The sequence below is a fragment of the Pan paniscus genome, chromosome 2 (assembly GCF_029289425.2).
Source record: "Pan paniscus chromosome 2, NHGRI_mPanPan1-v2.0_pri, whole genome shotgun sequence".
NCBI lineage: Eukaryota > Metazoa > Chordata > Mammalia > Primates > Hominidae > Pan > Pan paniscus.
In genome coordinates, this window is record NC_085926.1 from 177679344 (window position 1) to 177704892 (window position 25549).

Here is a 25549-nt window from a genome sequence, read left to right on the forward strand (position 1 = left end):
CTTAACCACTATTCTACATTGCATTCTCAGCACCAGTATATATACCGGTCCCTACAATTTCTGCAGATTCCCTTGGGAATATTCTTTATATGATGATTCCTGAAAATTACAAATGAAAGAAGAAACCATTATATTGACACTATCTTATGATAGGCCTTCACAGGTTTAGGAATCTAGGGGATTAGGACTGCAGAAGCTTTTTGGTGGTCTCCCAGCCTCTGTCTCTAATCGCTCTTCTCATCTCGGAGAAAGGGGTTTTTCTAACATGCAATCTGTTGTTATGCCTCTCCTGAGTACAGGCCCCTAGTGGTTTCCCATGGCTTTCAGATGAATTTCAAATTCTTGCCTATCTCTTCTTGCCTTCCCTCTACCATTCTCTCCTCCCCTCTTCCTCTTAACAGGATGCTTCATGCCCCTCTGCCTACCCACATAGCGCTCTCTTGTAACAAAAACTTGACTCCCCTATTGCCTTTAATTCCTGCCCCCACCCTGGCTCCACTTGTGCAGAAAGGCTGGATGCTTTCTAGTCTCTCAGCATCCTGTGCACACTCTGACATTGCATTTATTACACTACATTGATGTTTTTACTTGTTTTCCCAGATAGACCATAAACATGTTTTCCACCTGATATGTTTTCCCAGCTTTCAATAGTTTAAGCCAGGACCTGGTCTAATTTTTGGGACATAGTATGTGTTCAATAAATGTGGCGTGAGTAAACCAAGGGTGATGTACAGTGTGACACAAGAGCCAGACATCACTATATACTGTCCCTTGAAAACTACCGCTATATACTGTCCCTCGAAATCTACCGCTGGGCGCGGTGGCTCATGCCTGTAATCCCAGCACTTTGGGAGGCCAAGGCCGGTGGATCACTTGAGGTCAGGAGTTCGAGACCAGCCTGACCAACATGGTGAAACTCTGTCTCTACTAGAAATACAAAAATTAGCTGGGCGTGGTGACAGGCACCTGTAATCTCAGCTACTAGGAATGGTGAGGCAGGGGAATCGCTTGAACCTGGAAGGTGGAGGTTGCAGTGAGCTGAGATTGCGTCATTTCACACCAGCCTGGTTGACAGAGCAAGACTTGTCTCAAAAAAAGAAAACTACTGATAAGCCTCCAGGTTGGTAATTTTGATTTTTCTTTTCCTGCCCCCAATCTTTATTTATAGGCACTGTAAACACTGCCAATTAGAAATTTGGTTAGAAAACGGGTACCTATTTGTAACTTTTAAACAAGTAGGCTAAGCTAGGTTAACTCCTCTGGGAACCTTTACTTGATGAAAAGGTGACCCAGCAGAGTTCTGTGTTATCTGTCCCTCGTTAGCACATGCCCTTTCCGAGTCTGGCAGAATGAAGGCAGAATGATACCTCTGCATCTCCAGGGTCCTGAAGAATTGCTGCTTCCATGAACAGGATGGTGACTGGCAGATCCCCTTCCTTCAGCCTTTTTAAGCCTTCTTCAAATGCTCCAGGCCAGTCCTTGAAGGGGTTTTCAGTGTGAAAGTAATATCCCTGCAACACAGAAAAACGCCAGTGCATGAGCCATTGATTTCTCTTCTCATTCTCACATTCAATAAGTTCTCATTAAAAAGTCAGGAAACAACAGATGCTGCAGAGAATGTGGAGAAACAGGAACGCTTTTACACTGTTGGTGGGAGTGTAAATTAGTTCAGCCGTTGTGGAAGACAGTGTGGTGATTCCTCAAGGATCTAGAACCAGAAATATCATTTGGCCCAGCAATCCCATTACTGAGTATATACCCAAAGGATCATTCTACTATAAAGACAAATGCACACATATGTTTACTGCAGCACTATTCACAATAGCAAAGACTTGGAACCAAACCAAATGCCCATCAATGATAGACTGGATAAAGAAAATGTGGCACATATACACCATGGAATACTATGCAGCCATAAAAAGGATGAGTTCATGTCCTTTGCAGGGATGTGGATGAAGCTGGAAACCATCATTCTCAGCAAACTAACACAGGAACAGAAAACCAAACACCACATGTTCTCACTCATAAGTGGGAGTTGAACAATGAGAACATGTGGACACAGGGAGGGGAACATCACACACTGGGGCCTGTTGAGGGATGGGGGGCTAGGGGAGGGATAGCAATAGGAGAAATACTTAATGTAGATGATGGGTTGATGGCTGCAGCAAACCACCATGGCACGTGTATACCTATGTAACAAACTTGCATGTTCTGCACAGGTATCTCAGAACTTAAAGCACAATAAACAATTTTAAATTAAATTTATTTATTTTGATTAATTATTATTTATTTTAAATTGAAATTTCTGCTTTTCCTTATTATGAATATAGTACATTTTCATTGTATAAAGTTTAGATAATACTAAATAATATAAAAAGATACAAAAAGTTACCTGTAATGCCACAACCTGTAGATACGACCACTGCTAATATTTTTGAGTTTGCTTTCTTCTGATATTTTTTGTTCTTTTTGTTTCAACAATTTCCCCTCAAGATTTTAAAAATACTGACTCTTTAGACATGTTTTTGCTAAGTGCTACCACCCATACCCCGAAATATGAATCCCACATACTGTATATCTGTTTACCTACTAGGGCCCTTTGGAGAACTACAAACCATTGTCATAGCTAAGAATTTTTTTGCCTTCACCCTGAACCAGTTTTTGCCTGTTGGGGGCTATATTGCCCCTGTTGAGCATGCATGTTTTAAAGTTAAAGATTTTTTTTTAATTGTAAAAATTTAAAGAATACAGGATGTATAAATAACTGGTATTTTCTATGAGCATATAAATTAAACAAATAGGCACATATTACATACGCAGTCTTGTAGCTTAGGCCTCGCTTAGTTTTATGTTGTGATTTCTCTATGTTATTAAAATTATTCCCATGGATAGGCTACATTTATTTACTCAATCCCCTATTGATGAACATTCAGGTTATTTTAAAGTTTTTGTTATCATAAATAAAACTACGGTGAAAGCCTCATGCACAAATCTTTTCTGCATGTACCTATTACCTTAGGATAGACTCCCAGAGGGGTTTATTAGGTTAAAGGTTATGAGCTATTTTTAAGCCCTTGAAATGTGTAGCTAAATTGTTTTTGAAAAAATTTGTCCAATTTAAACTCTCATCTGAAGTATCTGAGAGATGTTATTTGTTGCAATTTTACTTGCATAGATTGTCATAAAATCTCTTAAATTTGATAGATACAAATAAGCTAGTGTGTTGATGATGTTACTAAGGTTTAAGAGTAGATCAAGTGGAGGCCTTCGGTCTCCATAGGTGCTTAAAAGGACAAAATGCCCCATCAAAAGCCACAGGGTGTGACTGGCTTATGTGGGGTTAGTGTGGGTATGGGGTTCTGGGAGTAAGGGGCTATGGAGCTCAGGCAGACCTCGGGGGCACGAGTTACAGCCCAGAGTCTGATGATCTGAATCAATGTCCTGTGTGCTCACTTAGCTATGATTTCCTTGTGGAAAAGACAGTTACTTTTAATGAGATGGTTGTTCTAATGTTATGAGATTGCCTGGCCCATTGAGGGACAGAGTATTTGGAGGAGAGAGACATTTTAATGACTCTGTAGATTGCAGATCTACTAAAATCGGAGACTATTCGTCATCACATCCCCAGTACTTATAGTGTAAGAGTAGATACTCAATAAATATTTGTTGCATTAGCAAAATATCATGAATACTATCCAGAACTGAATATTATTGAGACTTCCTCCACCACAAAATAATAATATATACTTATCTATAGTTTTTCTTTTATTCTTTTAATTAATTAATTAATTTTTAATTTTTGTGGGTACCTAATAGGTATATGTATTTATGGGGTACCTGAGATATTTTGATACAGGCATACAGGCATACACGTATGTGATGTGTGTAACAGTCACATCAGGGTAAATGGGATATCATCACCTCAAGCATGTACCCTTTTTTGTGTTATAAAGAATCCAATTATACTCTTTTAGTTATTTTAAAAGGTACAATAAATTATTGTTGAGTGTAGTCACCCAATATTCTATAAAATACTAGATTTTGTTCATTCTATATAACTATATTTTTGTACCCATTAACCATCCCCAGTTCCCTACCCCCCTCCCCTGCCCATTACCCTTCCCAGCCTCTGGTAACCATCATTCTACTCTCCATTCACATGAGTTCATTTGTTTTAAATTTAGCTCCCACAAACAAGTGAGAACATATGAAGTCTGTCTTTCTGTGCCTGGCTTATTTTACTTAACATAATGACCTCCAATTCCATCCATGTTGTTATAAATGACAGGATGCCATTCTTTTTTATGGCTGAATGGTACTCCATTGTATATGTGTACCACATTTTCTTTTCCTTTTTTTTTTTTTAAGACAGGGTCTCATTCTGTTGTCCAGGCTGTGTAGTGACACCATCACAGCTCACTGCAGCCTTGACCTCCTGGGGTTGAAGTGATCCTCCCACCTCAGCCTCCTGAGTAGCTGGGGACTACAGGCGTAGTCCCCTATAGTCTCCTGTAGAACTGTAGAACTACAGTTCTTTCTCTTTTTTTTTTTTGGTAGAGACAGGGTCTCACTGTTGTTCAGGCTCACATTGTTTTTTATCCATTTGTCTGTTGATGGACACTTACGTTGCTTCTATATCTTGGCTATTGTGATATATACATTTTTAGGTAAGAAAGTTCCACATTTTTCTTTCAAGTCATTTACACTTATTCCTCAGTGTTCCCCCCAACCCCACCAAGTGTTTTTTAAATGCACAAATCCTAGAGCAACTGGGACTTCATGAGTGATTTGGCTGGTTGTTCACTGTACTTGTGCATTTGCTGGGGCTCCTATCAGGGGAGTACCTCTAAGGAATCCTCTTGGGACTTTACCTGGTTGTGTGAGAGCATCTTTTCCACAGAGTTTCTTTGCTGGCTATATAATGACCACCTGTGAAATATAGCCCCAAGTCTCCACTTCATTCCCACGCCACTGGTATCACTTCTGTTGCTGGTAAATCAACAGCACTCACATGACTGGCTGACAGAGTATTGTGACATTAGACCAATTCTTGTTCCAACCCACCCTTAGTGTCAGCTAGTTCAGTAACTGGCTAGCAGTCAGGATCCAAGCTCTGGTCAGCTGCCAAACTGTCTGTCTGAACACTGATAAAAATAAGAGCATTTCATTCCAACTTGGCTGCCTTCACACGTTGGATAATTACGTTGTCTCATTCTATCAGAATTTCTTCTAGGTCAGATTGACATTAAATTGTCTTTTTAATTACTGTGTTTTTGACAGAATAGCTATTGACTAATCTATAAAATATGATCCAAGAAGGTGGAGAAAAGTAGTCAGCATGTATAGGAACAGAATTGGTTACCTTCTCACTAGCCGAGATGGTTACTTGGTTCTGGGCTTCTTGGTTCTCAGATATCCAGTTCCTCCGAGCCATTTCTTCCCATTCTGCTTGCATCTTATCCCAAAACTCTGTATCTGACTGGGAGACAGGAAAAATGAATGGAGATGGATTTAAGAACATGCCACATCATCTGTGTCTTTTTCCCCCCTCTAATAGATAAAAGAGGCTTCTGAGGAGGAATAAAATGGCTGATGACATCCAACTGATAGGCATGGCTGAAGAGCTTCTGGAGGGTACTCACTGGTCAGAGTGTTGAAGTGGATTAGCTGTGGTTTTCTCCAGCAGGAAAATAACTACCATCAGAAAGACCAGGACCACATATGCCAAATTCAGCTAAAAACCCACTACTTATGTACAGTTTCATGTGTGGGCACTAGGCTACATTTTAGGAAGGGCAGTCTCTCCCAGAATTGCTCCTAGCATATAAAGAATTAGAGCAACTGTTTTGGGACTGGCTGAGCAGTGACTTGGGAGGACAGCCAGGTATGGACAAGAGAATGAAACATTAGTTGATCCTACTCTGTGTCAAGCACTGTGCCAGCAGAAAACAGAGCCTGGAGGGTTATGGTCCCAAAGCTAGGACTCACAGGATCCGAACCTCATCTGCCTTCCAAGGCCACACTTGTCAGCTTATGGCAAACTTGGTCTGCTGGTGCTAAAGAATGAGGGACCCTGGTGTGAACCTGACTGAATCCTCTTCAAGGACTTTTATGTGGCAGGATGATTTTTTGAAAAATGCTACTTTGTTTTTGTTTCCTTGTAGTTTCCCCACACATCTTCTGTAAGGGAAATCAGGCTGTTTACTCTTCTCTACTTCAAGGGAGGTGTGTGTTCCTAGACTGAAGAAGATTTTTGCTGCAAGAGCTGTCCCTGGTTGACTTCTATTTTATTAAGCCTGAAGAGAGTTCTTTGGGTGGCCCAAGGGGCAGGAGGAAGAAGCAAACATCTTAAAGAATTTAAGAGAGACGGAATTTTCCAGGGGTAGGGAAAGAGATGGAGGGTGGCAGGTTCTGATTAGTGGGAGACTGGTGCTCAGTTTTTAGCTATTTCCCAGGCAAACGAGCTTGATATCAGAGAGGAGAACTGTGGATATATAAAGAGGGCTCACTTGAACCCCTGTTCTCACATGGCCGGGAAATAGAAAGTGAATTTCAAGGAGCCACTTTGGCCTTGGATAGCTGTTAGTGGTCACCATGACAGCCAGAAGTGGCGGGGCGGCGGGTGGGGGAGACTCTGTCCTTGTTTTCTGACACTACATAAGCCTTCCATATTTCATATTTCATGCCCTAGAGTAAGTTCTCTACCAGCCTGCTAAGAGAGACACTTGGAAACCACTTTATTTTCTTTAAACAAACAAATAAAACAATGAGTATTCCTTGAACACCTGAATCTGGGACTGAAATTCATACTCTTTACAAATTGCAAATCTCAGTGTCTATGATTCGAAATCCTGTGACTTGTTGATATATCATCACACTGACTTGAGGTTAACCTTCACCTTTTAATCTTCTGGTCTGCCTGGGCTGTGGCTGCCCTGAAGCAAGAACTCTTCTTCAGAGTTGCTTTGAGTGGTAATTATAATCTTATTTCTTTTAGATACAAATGTTCATGGAATAAGAACCAGCCCAATGTGATAATCCCAGGCTACTAAATAGTAGCTCTTGCTCTTGCTTTATTATGTCCAGAATTCTCATTCCTCTCACAGAAACGGGTTCCGCCCCTTTGGCAAAGGCCTCCTCTCAACAAGGCAGCAGGCATCTTGATAATCTATGTCCATGATGCTGGAAGCACATGGAATGGCTACTAGGTATCCAGGTTCAGCTCAGAAATAAAAATCAAAATTTATTTTTAATGGCTTTTTCTAGTAGAATAACACATTGTGCAAACAGAATGATCTCAAATATACAATAGCAATGGCTAGATAAAAGACTAGGAAGAAATATGCCACCATGTTAATAGAAATGTGCCTTTGAATGAAGAAATAATGAGGGATGTTTTTCCTGCCTCTTCATACTTTTCCTACTTTCTGAATTTTCTATGATGAGCATACTTTGCTTTTATAATTAAAAAAATAAGGTTAAACAACAAAACAAAAATATCTTTCCTTTTTTAATACCACGAAACCTGAATTATTAGATGCTAAAAACTTTGGAAAATATTTGGGGTAATTCATTTTTTAAATAGCTTTTCAAAGATGCAGGTTTAACCTGTCTGTGGTAGAAGGAAAGACAAATCTATCAAGTGAATTTTACAATGTTTGCTGACTTTCCCAGACTCCCATTGGGTGATACGAGAGGCCAATGACTGCATATACTTTCCAAGGCAAATACATTCATCTAGTGAGAGTCCTTGGAATTTAAAGCATATTACAAGTCTTCTGCATGAAAGAGAAGGATTTGATAATGTGTACATCTGAGTTACCAAAGGACGCATTACCTTTGTTGCAGCTTGAAATTAGAGCAGTAGATACATAAATAAGGCTGCTTTGGAAAACCGAGAGAACCTCAGCTGAGGTAGAGCTGCTGGGCTCTCACTTAATGAGATACACCAGAACTCACTGTTACCACTTAAAATGAGTTACTGCTGACTAATTAAAGTGCAGAGCACAGTTTTCATTTAATTACAGAAGACTACTTTTAGTATAATCAATTTTCATCCTGTTGCAGAATCCAGACTTCATTCACGTAGCTACAATTAACGCTGCTTCCTCTCACTATTTTAAATGAATTTTAGAGAAACCTGAAACATATCTGAATTTTAAAGACCTTGGACATAACTGAGGGGATTTTATTTATTGATGATTTTCTTAGCTCTTCTGGGATTTTGGTAGATTGTTGTTTATACTCTGTGTAACAAGCTATCTGCTTATATCAGAAATGAGCTATTATTTGCCATCCATATCCATGTCTAAGAATAGTTCTCTGATGATAAAATATAGTACATACTCATAAAAACATTGGGATATGCAGCATGGTGGTTAAGAATAGCAGCTTTCCCCTTGGATGGACCTGGGTCAAATTCTTGTTCCATCATTGCCCTTTTGTGAATCTCTTAATATTTCTAAGTCTCATTTTCCTTATATTTAAAATGAAGATATAATAGCAATTTTGGTTAGTTGTTATGACAACTAAATGAGAAAATGCATCTGTGGCATAAAGTTCATGGTAGGTGCTCAAAAAAAGTAAGTGTTCTTGCTAGTGTCTTTGTAGTATTGAGAAAAATATAGAGAATAAAACACAAATCACGCACAATGGCAAAGCTCAAATATAAAAGCTGTGCATAGTTTGGTGTTTTCATCTGCTGTAAAAACATATTCTTCTTCTAGACATCTTCCTTCTCTTCATTTAAATCTTTCCCTTCCATCTAATTACTCAAAAATAAGATCAAGGTTACGAAAATTATGGTAAAACCTCTATAATGGACTGTTACGCAGCAATTAAAATGATGTTTATGAATAGTTTATTATAATATTGAATAGTTCTTGAGTTATAATGTTTCTTGCTAAGTAGTATAATCACAATAACAGAAAAACAACCACAATAATGATTTGGGGGAGAAAAGACTAGAGAAAGGCGCTGTATAACTCTTTTATGGGATGAGGTTATTAGTAATTTATCCCATCAGTGTTTAATGTACTTTTTACCATTTTCCAAATTTTCTATTGCTAGCGTACGTTATTTTGGTGGAAAAGTAAGATTTGGTTAAAAAAAATGCTTACTTCTTTTCAATTTCAGTTCCTCCATGATGTTTTCTTCAACATTCCCACACTAGAGCAATCTTTTGCCTCTGAATTCCTTCATCATTGATATTCTGTGTTAGTGGTTTGAAAGAAGAAAGATGTGTGCTAGAATATGAGCAAGGCACTTTAACTCATCTGTAAGTTATTTTTCCTCATTTGTAAAGTGAGAAGATTGGGTTCATTAGATAGCAGCTCAGCCTTCTTTGTCTACATGGATTGACTCAGATCAGAATAAGGCAGAAGGAAGATCTTAGCACAGAATCACATTTTTTTTTTAAAGGGGCCTTCTAGTCTATTTAATAATCTCCAAAAATTATACTTTAAAATGTTTTCCCAAAAGTACATTGGACGTTATTTTCCTTCACTTTTTTGATTGTAAAACTGGAAAACAAAATTTTTTTATAAGAACCAGGGCAATATTAATTAAATATTAATTATATTAAGATATGAAGAATAAGAAAAGAAGCAATTTATTTTAGAACAGGAAAGTTTAAGGGATGGCAGCATATTATCAATTCCAATTCACCAGTTTATTTTAGTCATCTAGTTAACATAGAGCTACTTTTGATTTTGTGGTCAAATGTAATTGTCAGAAAGATCCTGGGGTTGTGCTGTAAAGGAACTAATCAATGTGAGATTAAGTGCCAATTCTTTCTGGGAGGAGTCTGGATTTCTTTTTGCCTCTTTAGACTTCCATTGATTAACTGTCACTGGATCAAAACTTGAGAAAACCAAACCAAACCAAACCAATCCAAACAGCTCTGCCTATGCAGAAGAAAAGAAAGTAGGCCAGGTGTGGTGGCTCACGCCTGTAATCCCAAGACTTTGGGAGACTGAGGCAGGTGGATCACCTGAGGTCGGGAGTTTGAGACCAGCCTGACCAACATGGAGAAACCCCGTCTGTACTAAAACATACAGAATTAGCCAGGCGTGGTGGTGCATGCCTGTAATCCCAGCTACTCGGGAGGCTGAGGCAGGAGAATCACTTGAACCCGGCAGGCGGAGGTTGCGATGAGCTGAGATCGTGCCATTGCACTCTAGCCTGGGCAATCAGAGTGAAACTCCATCTCAAAAAAAAAAAAAAAAAAAAAAAAGCAGTACTTCTTTTACATGACAAGGAATGAAAACCACTATGCAAGTTTGGATTAAAAATTTGCCCCAACAAACAATTTTGCTGAAGTGAAATTATGTGCATATCAATGTGGGGCTTCACTGCCCTGGGGTCCAGTAGTCCAGGCTGGCCAACGGTAACTGAGTGTTTCTACTCACCATATTTCCTATTGAGTAAGAGCTCAATACTAGTTGAAGATTTATGTGGCTGCCCAAAGAACATATTCAACCCAGAGCTACATCACAGATGTGCAGTGTTCTCATGGAGGATGGGATAGAATTTCAATTGGTCAGAATTAGTTTGAGCTCTTAGTATGGTGCTGGGTGTCCCATGTAGTGGTCTCATTGACAAACTGGAATCTCTTCAGGCATGAGTGACCTTGGGCAGGAGTAACCCTGCTGATGAAGAATGGGTAAAGGAGCAACTCACCTGCTAACACAATCATCAGGGGGATGCTGAGAGCTGAGCAAACCAGCCCAGCTTTGTTTTGCAGATGGAAGAACCAGGATAAATGAAAGGCAATTCCAGGGGGACAAATTTTTATCAAATGCAATACAAAACTGCCTGAAAATGAAATGGGCTCCTCAACCTTAGAAGTCTTCAGGGATGGAATGACCAATGTGAGGAGTGCTGTAAAGATGATTCACAAATCAGATGGAGGTTTAACCCAAAGAATTCTTTGGTCTCTAACAACTGTGAGTGTCTCTGGTTGCAATGTTATTAATGAATTGATTTACTGAGAGTAAGGGTTAAGCGAAACAATGTATGTGAAGTGCTTAGAACTTGTAACATCTAAGAGCTAAGGAATCAGCAGTTAATGCTATTTTATTGCTTGGAAATGAAAAATAATATTTCCCAGGATACAGAGGGAATGCAATCTTATAAACTATGTGAATTGTGTGGTTCAGAAGTATTGCAAAACAAAAATATTGGTACTAGCACTCAGATTTTTCTAGTTGCCTCTGGGATAGACATGCTTCTTCCTTGTTTCAATGGAGTCAGCCATCACTCCAGATGCTGGCAGGCACCTGGACAAACAGCCCGAGGCTCTCACCAAGCAATGTGCCAGCAGGGTAGCTGCAGAAATGTGGGGAGGAAAGACTGGAAATGATGGGAAGGGGAGGAATGAGCACAGGAGGCTGGAAATAAACAATATAAGGTTCAAGAAGTTTGGTAGAAGGAAATCAAGAGCCATTTCTAACAGAGGAAATCCTAGATAGTGTTCTGTTATTTCCTTTCTCTTCCTCCTTACCCAGCAAGAGGGCAAACAGAAATGGAATATTAAAGAACAAAGAGCAAAGTATGTTGTCTAAATAGGAAGGGGTCACTTTTGAAAGGCTTTTAGCATATTCATTAGCAAACGAATGTCTTTGCAGAACTGGAATTTCACATGATTATATCTGTGTTCTTGGCTCCTGTGGTATTTGCCTTCACAAAAAAAGAACTGCTGTTAATGTGCAATGGAATATGCTGAAGCTTTCTGTGCTTCAGGCATAAGGTTTTGCAGGGCCAGTTTCTCAGTGGCTGTTTTTTATTGCAGCAAGTAGGGGCTGGTGACTAGGGCTCCTTTACCATGGGCATGAGGAGATGGGGACATGTAGACATGGGCAGAGGGTCTTGGGGTTTGAATCTTGTCTGTGTTCCGTATGATAACAGGTTATGTGATGAAAAAAGCCAGCAGTGAACTAGAGGAGTGGGAGTCAGTTCCTGAATGGGTTTATTTTTCTTTAGACATGTTTACAAGTCATGAAAACTCACCAGGAAGCTCTCTACTTGTTTTAAAAAATAAAGTATTACACATGTTTACTAAGCCTAAACTACATGTTTGTCACTGTGCATTGCATTATGAAAATATTTAGGAAATGAAACAAGCCAGAACAAAAATATCTAGATGTGGATGCTACCCTCAAGAAGCTCAGTGCCTAATGATAAAATAAAAATAGTGGTAACTGTAATTCAGGACAGGGTGAACAATAAAATGCAAAAAGAGATGAAGTTACTTGCTCAGTCTCACACTATCATTGGTAAATGATACAACCAGAAATCAAAATACTTCATTCTTTTCTTTGACAGTCGATTGCTTCTTCCCCAAATGGCTACAGCAGTTTTTCTGGCTCCCATCTCTCCAGAACCTTGTCTCACTTCATTAAGAGTTTGTCTATTGCCCTGTCTTTGAATGCCTGCCTTGACAAATAGAACACAATGGGAATACCCGGGCGTGACTTTTGAGGCTAGGCCCTAAAAGGTGATACAGTTTCTGCCTACCTCTTCCTGAGGACACTCACCCTTGGAATCTAGCTACCACCTTGCAAGGAAGCCCAAGCCTCAAAGGCCACATGGAGGTGTTCCAGCCATCAGTCTCAGGGATGTCTCGAGTAACTACAAGCATAATCCATCCAAGAATCTGTTTGTGAGTGAGTGTGCCTTCAGATGATTCCAGCCTTCTACCCTCATCTTCAGCCTTCAAGCCACTCTGACACCTTGTGGAACAAAGATGAACCATCCTCTCTGAGCCCTACCCAAATTACAGAGTTTTGGGCAAAACAAATATTGTTGTTTTAAGCCACAGGTGTTGGAGTAATGTGCTACACAGCCATAGTAATTGGAACATCTTTTACTACTTTAGGCCAGAGGACTGGAGTGGGGGAGGAAGATGAGGCTTAGAGAAGGGACTTTACTCTGGAGGCTTCTTTGAAGGGTTGGTAGGCCAACGAAATGTGTTAGTATCTCCCAAAAGACTGTTCTAGGAACAGAGTTCTGTGGCCAAATGAGCTTCAGCTACTTTAGGTTAAGCTAAAGGCTGCAAATTGGTAGCCTACAGGTCAGATCTGACAGAAAATTCAGTGACCAAACTTTAGTCAATCTCCCCCCAGCCCTTTTCTCAACTAGGCTTCAATTCCAGGTTTCCATATCTGTCCTTGCGAAGTCTAGTTTTAGCAAGAATCCTGCTAAATCAGTCTAGACAGAATTCCTCTCTTGATATCTGATTGCCTCTACATCTGACCAAATTTTTCATTCCTACCATCCCCGAGGTGATGTCTGATCACCTGGCCTGCCTTCAGCAAAAATACTAAAAAGGTGGGTTCAACCAGAATCCCCCCAACCCCTGATGTCTCTTCTTAGTAATTTCCCATTCACTGACACCCATCCTTCTTTGGCTGGATCCCTGCTTGTCCATGCTGTATTCGGAACTGAGCCCAGTTCTATGCTGAGGTCTTCCTCCCCCTGGCACCCACTGCAATAGTTCCTGAATAAAATCTGCTTTTACTGCTTTAACGACTGTATGTCTCTGGTTTTCCTTAGCAGATCTAGCCAAGATACATGTTTTCTCCCATCTCATCCTGGATGAGAAATTTCACATGAAAACCCAGATTTCAGACATTTTGTGAAGATCTGTTAATACAAGACCCACATTTCTAGAAGCAGCAACTTTCAGATGCTGCATGTAGTCCCTGCCACAGTCAGCACCAGGTCCATACCTTTACCTGCCTGGCCCTGTAGCCAACTGAGTTTGCCACTTCTGGACATAAGGAAACAGGTTCCTTACTGTGTGACTTCCCAGGATCTTCATATGTTAATGTATATTTTAAATCTCTGAGAGGGGTATGTGAGCAGCAGTCTCCTAAATGTATTTTACCTTTAACTATGTGTGTGTGTGTGTGTGTGTGTGTGTGTGTGTGTGTGTTTAGGGTTCTCTAGAAAATGTTGAGATAAAGCCTTAGTGTATGAGCATCTAAAGTTCCACAAAAACAGAGACCTTTGGTGGGCTAATTTTTGTGTATCCTGCGACCAGCTTTCAGGAATAAGAGTCTATGACATAGTTTGTTTTACGTGATTGCTTCCAGTGAAACTCATCTCCAATTAGCCAGCAGGTTTTCTCATCCTCACATCTGCTGTGTGAATCAGAATTCTTCAAGATTTTGTTGCTGTTATTATTCTAGAAAGGGAAATGAAACCCAGAATGTGGAGAAAAGAATTAAAATAATTTTTGGTGTGTTTTTGAGAAGAACACTCATTTGACATGTTCATCTTCTCAATACTAACCAGTAATTTAAAATGACCTTTGAAACTGCATATAATTATGTATACAGAATAGACAAAGACTGGAAGAAACATGAAAAAATGAAAACAGTTAATTTATTAGTCTGGTGGGATTGCTGGGGAGTTTCTGACCTCTCCAAACCTTTTCCAATTTCCTTTACTATTTTTGTTTTTCTCTGGACTGTTTCAGTTGATGCTGCCATACTATAGTTGTTTTTAAAACTTCTTAAGTAAGAGAAATTCTCTGATAAAGAAATTGTTTTCTGATGACCAAAAAATTTTAAGTTCTATGGTTGGTTCAGGGCCTGCAAAATTAATAGCACCAAACATTGCTTTATATTGGGAACAGTGATTAAGAGCAGGAATTTTGGAGTTAGATCAGGTTAGAATCTCAGTACTTAATGGTGGTGTGACCTTGGACAAGTTACTGAATGTCTCAATGTCCCAGTTTCTCCACCTTAAAATGGGAGTAACACTTTGCTGATAGGGCTGTTGTGAGCACTGAGTGAGATGACGGAATGTAAAGTACTTGGCTTAGAACACAGAAAGTGCCCACCCGGGGGCAGCATTTATAGCTACAACTAAGCAACCTTATGTCTAGGAGTGAACGGGTTCTTTCCTCCCCGTTTTCCTTTGATGCAGGCAAACGTCAACAGAGGGATTAGTTTAGAAGCATTTTCCTTTGTAATATTTTCCTTGGTGATAAATAATTTAAACTTGCTATATCTTTTTTTTTTTTTTTTTTTTTAAGACGGAGTTTTGCTCTCGTTGCCAAGGCTAGAGTGCAGTGGCGTGATCTTGGCTCACTGCAACCTCCACCTCCCGGGTTCAGGCGATTCTCCTGCCTCAACCTCCTGAGTAGCTGGAATTACAGGAGCCTGCCACCAGGCCTGGCTAATTTTTTTTTTTTTGTATTTTTAGTAGAGATGGGGTTTCACCATGTTGGCCAGGCTGATCTCGAACTCCTGACCTCAGGTGATCCACCCACCTTGGCCTCCCAAAGTGCTGGGATTACAGGCTTGAGCCACCGCCCGGCCTTAAACTTGCTATATCTAAAGCCCATATAGATACTACCTTTTACTTTGTGGAAATAGTATTTTCCTCTCATTCTTTCAGAATATTTGGAGGGGGGAAAAAACCTGTTTCATTTTGGCAGAGAAAGTCCAATTTAAAAAATCACTTATATTGTATTGATCATATTGCCCTGATATTCTGATTTCCTCCCCCGCCCTCCCCTTTTTTTTATGACTACCTGATTGTCAAAATGGTTGACCAAATGTAAAGACAAAGTCTGGATCTGGCTTGTTATCTTACGAGGCTATTGGGTAGGAAAATGGTTGAAGCTGCTTTGACACTGAAATCAAACTGGCTGACTCAACAGCAAGGCAAGGATTCTGAAAAGCTGCAGGGAGCTTCCAGCCATGGATCTGGTGCTGGTGGCATCACGTGGGAAGGTGAACGTGTCTGTGTTACCTTGAGCTAATATACAGCTATTCGTGGCTAATGTGGAGCTAGGTAGTTTCTGTTATACCCACCAATGCCTCAAAAAATTCCAGATGGCCAAAATCATCCCATATTTTCCTGGTGTATTGATTTATTGGCCTATGAGGATTAATTTGGACAGGACTAGAGAAATATTTTCTCTTCCAAGGATACTAGGCATTTGATCTAGCTTCTTGGCAGCAGCTGCCTCATTCCTGGTATCAAAACAAAGAGAGGCTCCCCAAAAATGCCAGGCCAGAGACTGTACTGGCCAGGGAAAAAACCCCACTCTCTGAGAACTGTTTTCCACAGATCCTGACAGACAAAGGGGAGGAGACTCTAGATGGACTGACATTCCTCCATTTTCAGTCACTTGCCTGTATTAGCAAGATTTGCTAGACTTTAACAAATGATATATATCTGCATTCATCTCGGGGCTATTATGTAAGTAAGATCACATTTGGAAAGCAGGTCTACCATTTTAAAAAGAAATATGGCTGGGCGCGGTGGCTCACGCCTGTAATCCCATCACTTTGGGAGACTGAGGCAGGTGGATAATGAGGTCAGGAGTTCAAGACCAGCCTGGCCAAGATAGTGAAACCCATCTCTACTAAAAATACAAAAATTAGCCGGGCATGGTGATGGGTGCCTGTAATCCCAGCTACTCGGGAGGCTGAGGCAGAGAATTGCTTGAACCCAGGAGGCAGAGGTTGCAGTGAGCTGAGATTGCACCAGTCCACTCCAACTCCAGCCTGGGTGACAGGGCGAGACTCTGTCTAAAAAAAAAAAAAAAATCTACAAGGCCGCAGTGCTTTTCTAATGTCTTTATAAGATAGATTTTTTAAAAATATGGAAGCTCTTTGAAGTAATTCATAAAATTTGAAGGGTAGCATCTTCTCAAAGTAATCATATTACACTTTCACATTAAATTAATTTATTCAGAAACATTATGGTTAAGCCTACTATGTGGGAGGCAGTATTTTAGTCACCAGAGTGTAGCAGTGAGCAAGAGAGATGCTCACCCTGCCGCTGGAGTGTGCAATTTGCTGGGGCATAGACAGATGCAATACAGCATTATAAGGGCTGGGATAAGGGGGAGGAAAGGTGCTCTGGGAGAGGAGAGAACCCAACCTAGACTTAGGAGTTCAGGAGTCTTCTTGGAAGCAGATAACACCCAACTGAGACTGTAAGGTTGAACAAATGTCAGCCATGTAATAGCACGAGGAAAGAAAATTTCCAGTAGGAGGAACAGCATATGTAAAAGCTAGGAGAAGGATTACAGGACCCATTCTGGGAACTGATTATGACGATGCCAGTGTAGACCTGAAGGCAGAAGGTGTCAGAGGTGAGGATATAGAATATTCAAGATCAGAAAAGACCTTATACAGTTAGACGAATAAGCTTGGACTTTGTTCTAGGACAAGTGTAAAGCCATTGTTTAGATCGGTGTTTTAGAAAGATTACTCTGGTTGAATTGAGGAGAATGGAGTACATAGGGCATTCTATTCTCCACATTGAAGACAGCAACATGTTTATAAGGCTGTTACAGTTGTCTATATAAGAGATGATAGTGACTAGGGTAGGGTGCTGGCAGTGGAGAACGAGAGAATTAGGTGGATTTGAGAGATCTTTAATAGAATCAATAGGACTTGGTGTTTGATTAGATGTTGGGGTGGGGTGGGGGGAGAGCTACAGAGAGAGAGAGAGACAGAGAGAGAGAGATAGAGAGGGAGCCTTCTCACTTGGGGGATCCTATTCACCAACTACCTGCCAACAAACCTTCCTGCTTACTTACCCACCCACCCACCTGCCTACCTACCCACCAACCTACCTACTTACCCACCCACCAACCTTTGTATTTACTTACCCACCCACCTGCCTACCCACTAACCTTCCTACTTACTTATCCACCTACCTACCTACCCACCAAATTTCCTACTTACTTACCCACCCCCTCACCTACCCACCTACCCACCAACCTTCCTACTTACTTACACACCTACTCACCTACCTACCTACCCACCAACCTACCTACTTACCCACCCACCTACCTACCCACCTACCCACCAGCCTTCCTACTTACTTACCTACTCCCTCACCTACCTACCTACCCACCAACCTACCTACTTACCCACCCACTTACCTACCCACCAACCTTCCTACTTAGTTACCCACCCACTTACCTACCCACGTACCTACCTACCTACCCACCGACCTACCTACTTACCCGCCCATCTACTCATCTATCTACCCACAAACCTACTTACTTACTTACCTACCCTACCCACCTACCTACCTACCCACCAACCTACCTAGTTACTTACCTACTTACTTACCCACCCACCCATCTACCTACCTACCCACCAATCTACCTGCTTACTTACCTACCTACCTACTTACTTACTTACCCACCCGCCCACCTACCTACCTACTTACATATTTAGCTTTGTAACTAATCTTCAACTGTTAAACTAAATAATGCCTTCTTTGAATCATAGCTTAGGCTAAGGATGGGAGTGGAGTGGGAGAAGGAATAGTTATGTTTTCTTTTCTTGCTTATTGTCTGATAGAATCTGGGCCTTAGGACATCCAGTCCAACTCCTCCTTATGAGGATGGATTGTGGGCAGTAGGGCCAAAGAGAGATAAATTAGGAAGCAATTGCAGTAATCTGGGTTTAGCCTGCATGATTACAGTGGGAATGGAGAGGAAAGGGTAAATCTAAGAGGTTTTCTGAGTGAAGAAATAAGAGGATTTAGTGACAAAACTGCATTACTTCTTACAAAGAGCAACAATATTGAATATGTATAGTTTTAAAAGAGCTTTCAAGTGTCTCAACATATTTGACCTTTACAAGTTACTTGTCCAAGGTCAATAGCTAGTTAATAACATAACCAGGGCCAGAACCCACATCTCTTAATTCTTACTCTTGCACACTTTTCATTAATGCAATCTTGCTTCCCCTCAACCCTCTCTGCCTCTCTAACCTGTTCTTTGCTTTAAGGATCAATCAATATTGTAGCTTGGCAAATATTATCTAGGTTGGACAAAAGAGCAGAACAGAGCCCTTCTGTTTATCTCTTGTCACTTAATTTTCTGAGACAAACCAAGTTCATTCTGTTTAGAAATAGAAGGTCAGTGATTCCACTCTCAGCCTCTTTTCTATCAGGAATGAAAGAAACTACGTGGGATGTTAAAATGGGACTCTTTCAGTGTTGGCTGTGGTTCCAAAAGAACGAAAAAAGAAAAAAAGAATGAAGCAATAGGTGCCTGACTACCTAGTCTACCTATGCTGGACTTGCAAAAGGAATGGTAAAGTCTCTCTCTCTGTCTCTCTCTCTCTCTCTCACACACACACGGTTTTTCATTTACAACATTTATAAATTTTTTACTTATTATTATTATTTTTGCCTGGGCTAGAGTGCAGTGGTGCAATGATGGCTCACTGCAGCCTCAAACTCCCTGGCTCAAGCGATCCTTCCACTTCAGCCTTCCAAGTATCTAGGGCCACAGGCACATACCGACATGTGTGGCTAAATTTTATTTTTATTTTTTTGTGGAGACAGGGTCTCCATATGTTGCCCAGATTGGTCTAGAACTCCTGGGCTCAAGCGATCCTCTCTCCTTGGCTTCCCAAAGTGTTAGGATTATAGGTGTGAGCCACTGCACTCTGCCCAAATACAGATTTTCAACATTTCACCTATAACTCTGATAAAATGGCTAAAGTTGAAGGAGCCAAGGGAGAGTATTTCTAGGAAAAGAATGGTGAAGGATGTGTTTCTCATAGATCAGATCTGGGCCACCAAGGAGTGAGGCCGCCTGGAGCCATCTTGAATTCCACCCAGGTGCCTTCCTGGAAGGGTGAGGATTGGTGACAGTCTCACTGAAACTGCAGTTGGATATTCCCTGCAGGAATCTCTGAGGGACCCACAGAAGCAGAACATGAGAGAATGTGCTTGTGGTAAACATCCATCAAGCCCAGAGAGCACCTAGGCTGGCTCATGACTGTACCCACCACACATGGCTGGGCTCCTTTGCTGCCTCTCACTGCTTTGGGCCCTGCCGTGGAGGCCTTGGAGACTGTGGCTAGTGAGCAGAGGGGGAAGGAGTAGGGCCGGGAGAGAGAAGGTTGGGCAGAGGACTAGGCCTAAATGTGCTCCTAGCTTGGGGAGTGGGAAACTCTAAATTGTGAATATGTAAGAGTCATAATTATTATAGACGACTGGATGTTTTAGTGATTGAAACAATACTGTCCTTGAGACCAAAAGTGTCTGGAAGCTTTTTATTATCTTAGAATGATTGGAAAAGCTATGGGGCTGTTATGGGTTGAATTGTGTTCCTCAAAATGATATTTTTAAGTTCTAACACCCAGAATTTATAAATATGACCTTGCTTGCTTGGAAATTGGGTCTTTGCAGATGTAATCAAGTTCAGACGAGGTTTTTAGGATGGGCTCTTAATCCAATATGGCTGATTTCCTCGTAAGAAGAACATGTAAACAAAGAGAGGAGATGCCATTTCAAGACACACGAAGACATAGAAGGAAGATGGCCTGTGAAGATGGAGGCAGAGACTGGAGTGGTGTGGCTACAAACTAAAGAGCACCAGGTTCCTGGGGCTACAGAAACTGGAGGAGGCAGCTATGTTCTTAGGCTATGAAGCTGAAAAAGCCAGTTCCTGACCTCAAGGGTCTCACAATCACTTGGAAGGAACAGCTGGGGTGTTGAAAAGTATTCTGCACCAAGTCAGAAAACGTACACTCTTGTCCTGGTGCTACCACTCCCCTAGAGATGTGATCTCAGCCAAATCAAATAACCTTTCCTCACATCCAAATGTTTGGAAAATATTTCTGTAAGTTGTGAAGAGTTATACCAGGGTTAGGTGATGTTATTGTTGTTGCTTTTTTTTTTTTTAATAAAAACACTTTTCTTATATCATTTGAATGTTCACAGAGATGTGAGACAATATATCAGTCAGTAATGGTTGCTGCTAACTAGCACAGCACAAAACAATCCTAAGTTCTGAGAGGACAAAACAGCAATAGTGGCTTTGTCTTTTTTCTCTGGGAGGCAGAGCTTGTGATTTATTTTTTAAAAGTATATTTAGAATCTGAAGAACATTGCTGACTCAAGAGAAATGTGAATTGAAGGTCATAGTTGCATCTAAAGTTATGCTGTCATGACTTTTGAATAATTAAAAGATTGTTTTCAGGGATAATTGTAGTCCCACATTTTAACTAAATATTTAAGGAAAATAAACGATAAACATGCTCTATTTTCATATGGGGAACTCCAAAGAGCCCATTAACTGTCCAGATGGCCCGGAATGGGATTAAAGCAGATTTAAATTAGGGATCACTGAAATCTTCAAAATTAGATTTAAGTGGGTGTTAGGAGAGTATTTTAGAGACTTCCTAAAATTCACTCAAAATATGAGAAAACAATGATTTCTATTTCATTTAGGTATCTGTATTGGTATTTTTTGATCAAATACTTCAGAAAATTTTTAGAAAATAATGTAGGCAAACCAAGTTCATTGTAGGTAAATTAGACAAATACATGAACAAAAAGAAAAAATAACCTTCCTAATTTTACTATCTAGATGTAATCACTGAGAGCACTTCAGTATATCTTATTTTAGGTTTTCCCCTTACATTTACATGTAAAAACCGTTGCTCGTCAACTCTGAATCCAAGGGCCAGTTATTTCCTTCTGTGAGCTCTAGTTTTCTCATCTATAAAAAGGAGTTAAAATGCCTACTTCACAGGATAGTCAGGAGGAGCACATTTTATAACACTTATAAAATATTTGGCAGAGTGGCTGGAACATAAGTGCTCAACAAACATTAGATGTATACTTATTTTGTGAAAGTAGAACTTTACTGTGCACATAATTTTATAATCCTTTATTATGGATATATTTACATATCAATAAAGAGGCCATTGATTTGCATTGAGCTCCTATACTAGGCCCAAGAGACCAAATCAAAATGGAGTCACTCATGCTAAAGTTACAGGCCACCAAAACTAAGTGATTTATTTGACCTTTTGAGAAATCAGGAGAGAGAGAAGAGACAGATCCCCAAACAGGCCTCTTTTGGGTCCCTGTTTCTGTTTTCTTTAGCCTCTTTTTTGCTTATAAAATCAACTTCTTCTGCACAGCTCATCAGATAACCTTTTCTAAATTTTTAGAATTAGGTAGATGCTATGCTTATTCATGAATCACAAATAAAAACCAATTAGATCATTTAACCAAATTTGTTGTGGTTTTGTCTTTTGACAGTAGTCATGGGATTATTCAGGTGGTATATTTTAGACTAAAGTCTGAAGTCTACCTTGATTTGGGCTTCTTAGCCTTGAGAGATTTTGAAAAGTCTAATCTGAGATACCTTATCAAAAATGCCAGCAAAGCAGACTTAAAAAGAGCCTATGTGGTCAATCACTACTCATGCTGCAGTTATGTAAATAATCAGGCCAAGTTTGATGAGACTATTTTGCAAAAAATTAGTCTTACTTTGATTATCTTTGACAGAAATGGGGGTGACTATAGAGAGAAAAATTATATTTTAGAAGAAAAACTATAATACATTGTTGTTAGATTGTATTCCTATTCATTTCTTTTGAGTTTTTGTTATCTACCTGTAGACTGGACTGGATCCTAAATTCTAGTTTCTTTCAATATCTGGCTATAAATTTTCAACTAAGAAAAAGAATTGCTCTGTTCCTGAAAACCTATAAGCTGAAAGTGAACAATTCAATATAAATTTCAGGGAACAAGTCTCATTCCTTATATGTAGGCCACACTGAGTTTACCAAAGTACCTGATGCCATAACTGAGACCTTCAAACTGCAAATCAGAATGAGAAGTTGTTGACTTCCTACTGTGAACGGCTTTTCCCAAGACATTGGAACAAGACTCCTCATCATGATGAGACTCTTAACTCTCTTAATTTTTCTTCACTTATGCCTACCTCTTTCACTTGGCAGGATAATGCTGTAACTTCACAATCAGTAGCTTCTGTGAATAACTTGATGAAGCATTGGATCCATTATGTCATCATGCCATACCCAGATCTTTACGCAGCCTAAGAGATCCTTTAGTCCACCCGGTGGATAACTTTAGCAACATCCCTTACATAACTGTTTGCTCAATTTGTACAAGTGGTCCCTTTTATAGAGTTAGACTTTTAGACTAACTTGTTCGCACTATCTGTTCTGATTTAACCCAGTCATGGGATGCTAAATAGTGGAATTGCTACCTACTAGCTGAACATGGAGAAATCTGTGCAGTTGCTGGCATTTCTTGTTGCACATGGATAAATACGTTGGGTATTGTCAAAATTCAGTTGTAAAAATTAATAAACAGGCTGCTTGGTTAAAACAGGTAGACTCCTCATCTGGTTCATTGTTGGATCTATTAGATTTTAGTTGATTTAGTTCGTGAGAACCCTGGCTAAGGAGTGCATCCAAACTCTCAGTATTATCCTCCTGATGGCCATAGAGTAGTCTTCCTGGTGTGTTGCATTCCCCCAAAAGTTTTAAATGTTTGCATGTAGCCATCCATCAAATATCTACCTTGGCCTTCCAGTGTTTGCTGAAAAATCAAATTTTTAGATACAGACTGTTAATAAAGACGTTATGTATTTTTTCTTTCAAGAATAATCTTAAAATGTTTTTGAAATTCTTCAAAATTTCTGGCCTTTTAGTGGCATTCCTTCTTATTACCTAGTACTAATAACGTTTTTTTCCACTTGTGTTTTGTCTGTTTATTCCAATAACAATTTGAGAAAAGGAAATTAAAAACAGGTAAAAATCAGAGATATCATGTGATTCAGATTTCAGAAAAATTAAAATTTCCTTAAGTTGCATTTAACTTGGTTGTACTGGGCTGCCTCTACATACTGATATGTCCTCAAAACACAAACATTCAATTTCAAGAGTATTAAAAAGTAATGGTGACCTTTACTATAGCTTCTCTTAAACAAATATCAACAGTCACTTTTTTAAAAGCCAAACATTCATTTGCTTCTGATAAGTTCTGTGAGTTTGACTAGGAATTAAAATGTTTAGATTGTAAACCTATGTCTTTTATTAGGCCTGGGAAATTTTATATTGTTATGTACAAAACATCACTATCCTTGTTGCTGCAAGACTTGGGTTTGCATCTTGACTGTTGTCTAACTAATAACTGTTAGAATTATTTTGAAGATTAAGTAAGATAGAAAATGTGTGTGCAAAACAGTACAAGCTTGACAAATAATAGATACTTGATACTTGTAGAGGATGGTAGGATAAGAGCAAATAAAGATATTTCTCAAATTAAGGAATTTTAAAAAGAAATAATTTAGCCATCTATTGATTGTTTTTACTTAAGAAGGAAACGCTTTATATATATATTTTAAAATGTTATCTTTTATCCTCAGTGTTCTGACATAGCTTGCTCTCCAATGACAGGCTTTTAAGGAGAAAAAGTTTCCAACACAGGCTGTTAAATGTATTCGTTGTTATGGAGACTACAATCTCTAAACTAATCAGCAAATCCAGACTCTGATAAAGAAAGGCTTTCTCATTTGAGAAAGAAAAAAAAAATCTATTTTTTTTTTTCGGTAGAAAGACAAGGGGATACATTTTGCAGGTGATATATGAGATGCAATGTTATTGATTTTCTTTTCCACTTGGCCTTGAGGTAAGGAAATGAAGAGATTCAAGAAAAATTCCAGTTCCAAGAAGATGATTGAAATCTGTTTACAAAATTAGGTGTGGATTAAAAAGCAACTGACATAAATTAAAGGTTTTCAACTAAAGACTTAATTGTTCCTAGGCTTTTATACTGTTTTCTTTAAATACACTGTAATTCAGCATCATATTTTTCAAATGGTGACAAAAATACCCATTGTATTCTTTAGCTAAAAATTACATTAAAGATGAGTTGAGACCCACTTCGCAGTCAGGCTTTTATAGATGTAACTGCTGGATTCCAAAATAATAAACATTGTCACTTGGTTAAATTTTTCCAAAGGAAATAAGACAGAAATGTCCAATTGAGCGCTAGATTATTAAATCTTAACCAAATGTAGCTATTGGCTAAAGTCTTATACTGAGAAAAAGAAACAGGATTCTTTGGGTCCATTCACAGAAGGTTGAGTTCTATTTTTCAATGCCATAGAAACTCACATAACTTCTGTAGTTTTTCTTCACTTGCACTGAGTAATTTGTGATTATACATCCGTGCACCATCCTAGGGAATGGAGATACAGCAGTAAGACAGGGCTTCCTGCTCTTAAGAGTTTCCAGTCCAGGGGAAGGATATGATAATAAAAATACACAAATAAATGAATAATATAATTTCACATAGTTATTAGCACTGCAAATAAATAATTGTTAGAATAATTATGGAAGTTCTTTTTGTTTGTTTTTGTTTGTTTTTAAGAAAAGTTGATCAAAAAACACCTCTCAAAGAAGGTAACTTCTGAGCTGATACCTACATAACTTGGGTAACAGCATTCTAGGCAGAAGATGCAGAGATGAGAATGAACCTGGAGGGATGAAAGGGTAGAGAGGCCAGTGTGGCTGGAATGTCCTGTGGAATGAGGAGGAGGGACAAGAGGGAATGACAGCAGGGGCCAGATCAGGTCCCATGGGCCATAAGTAAGAATTTTGCATCTTGTTTTATTTGTAATGGAAAACTATCGTCAAGTTGTTTTGTGTGTGTGTGTGTGTGTGTGTGTTTTTTTTTTTGAGATGGAGTTACTCTCTTGTCTCCCAGGTTGGAGTGCAGT

At 39.5% G+C, this 25549-nt stretch overlaps 1 protein-coding gene across 17 annotated transcripts in view; it reads right to left on the reverse strand.

Annotated features, from left to right (window-relative positions):
- PEX5L (peroxisomal biogenesis factor 5 like) overlaps window positions 1-25549 on the reverse strand; it is a 241674-nt gene that overhangs the window by 19200 nt on the left and 196925 nt on the right. For all 17 annotated transcript variants that reach the window (XM_014344468.4, XM_014344465.5, XM_014344464.6 and 14 more), the window contains 2 exons: window positions 5363-5479; window positions 1368-1511 (listed from right to left, as the gene is read on the reverse strand). In XM_014344468.4, coding sequence (XP_014199954.1) covers window positions 1368-1511; window positions 5363-5479 — 261 coding nt within the window. The remainder of the gene's footprint in view (window positions 1-1367; window positions 1512-5362; window positions 5480-25549) is intronic.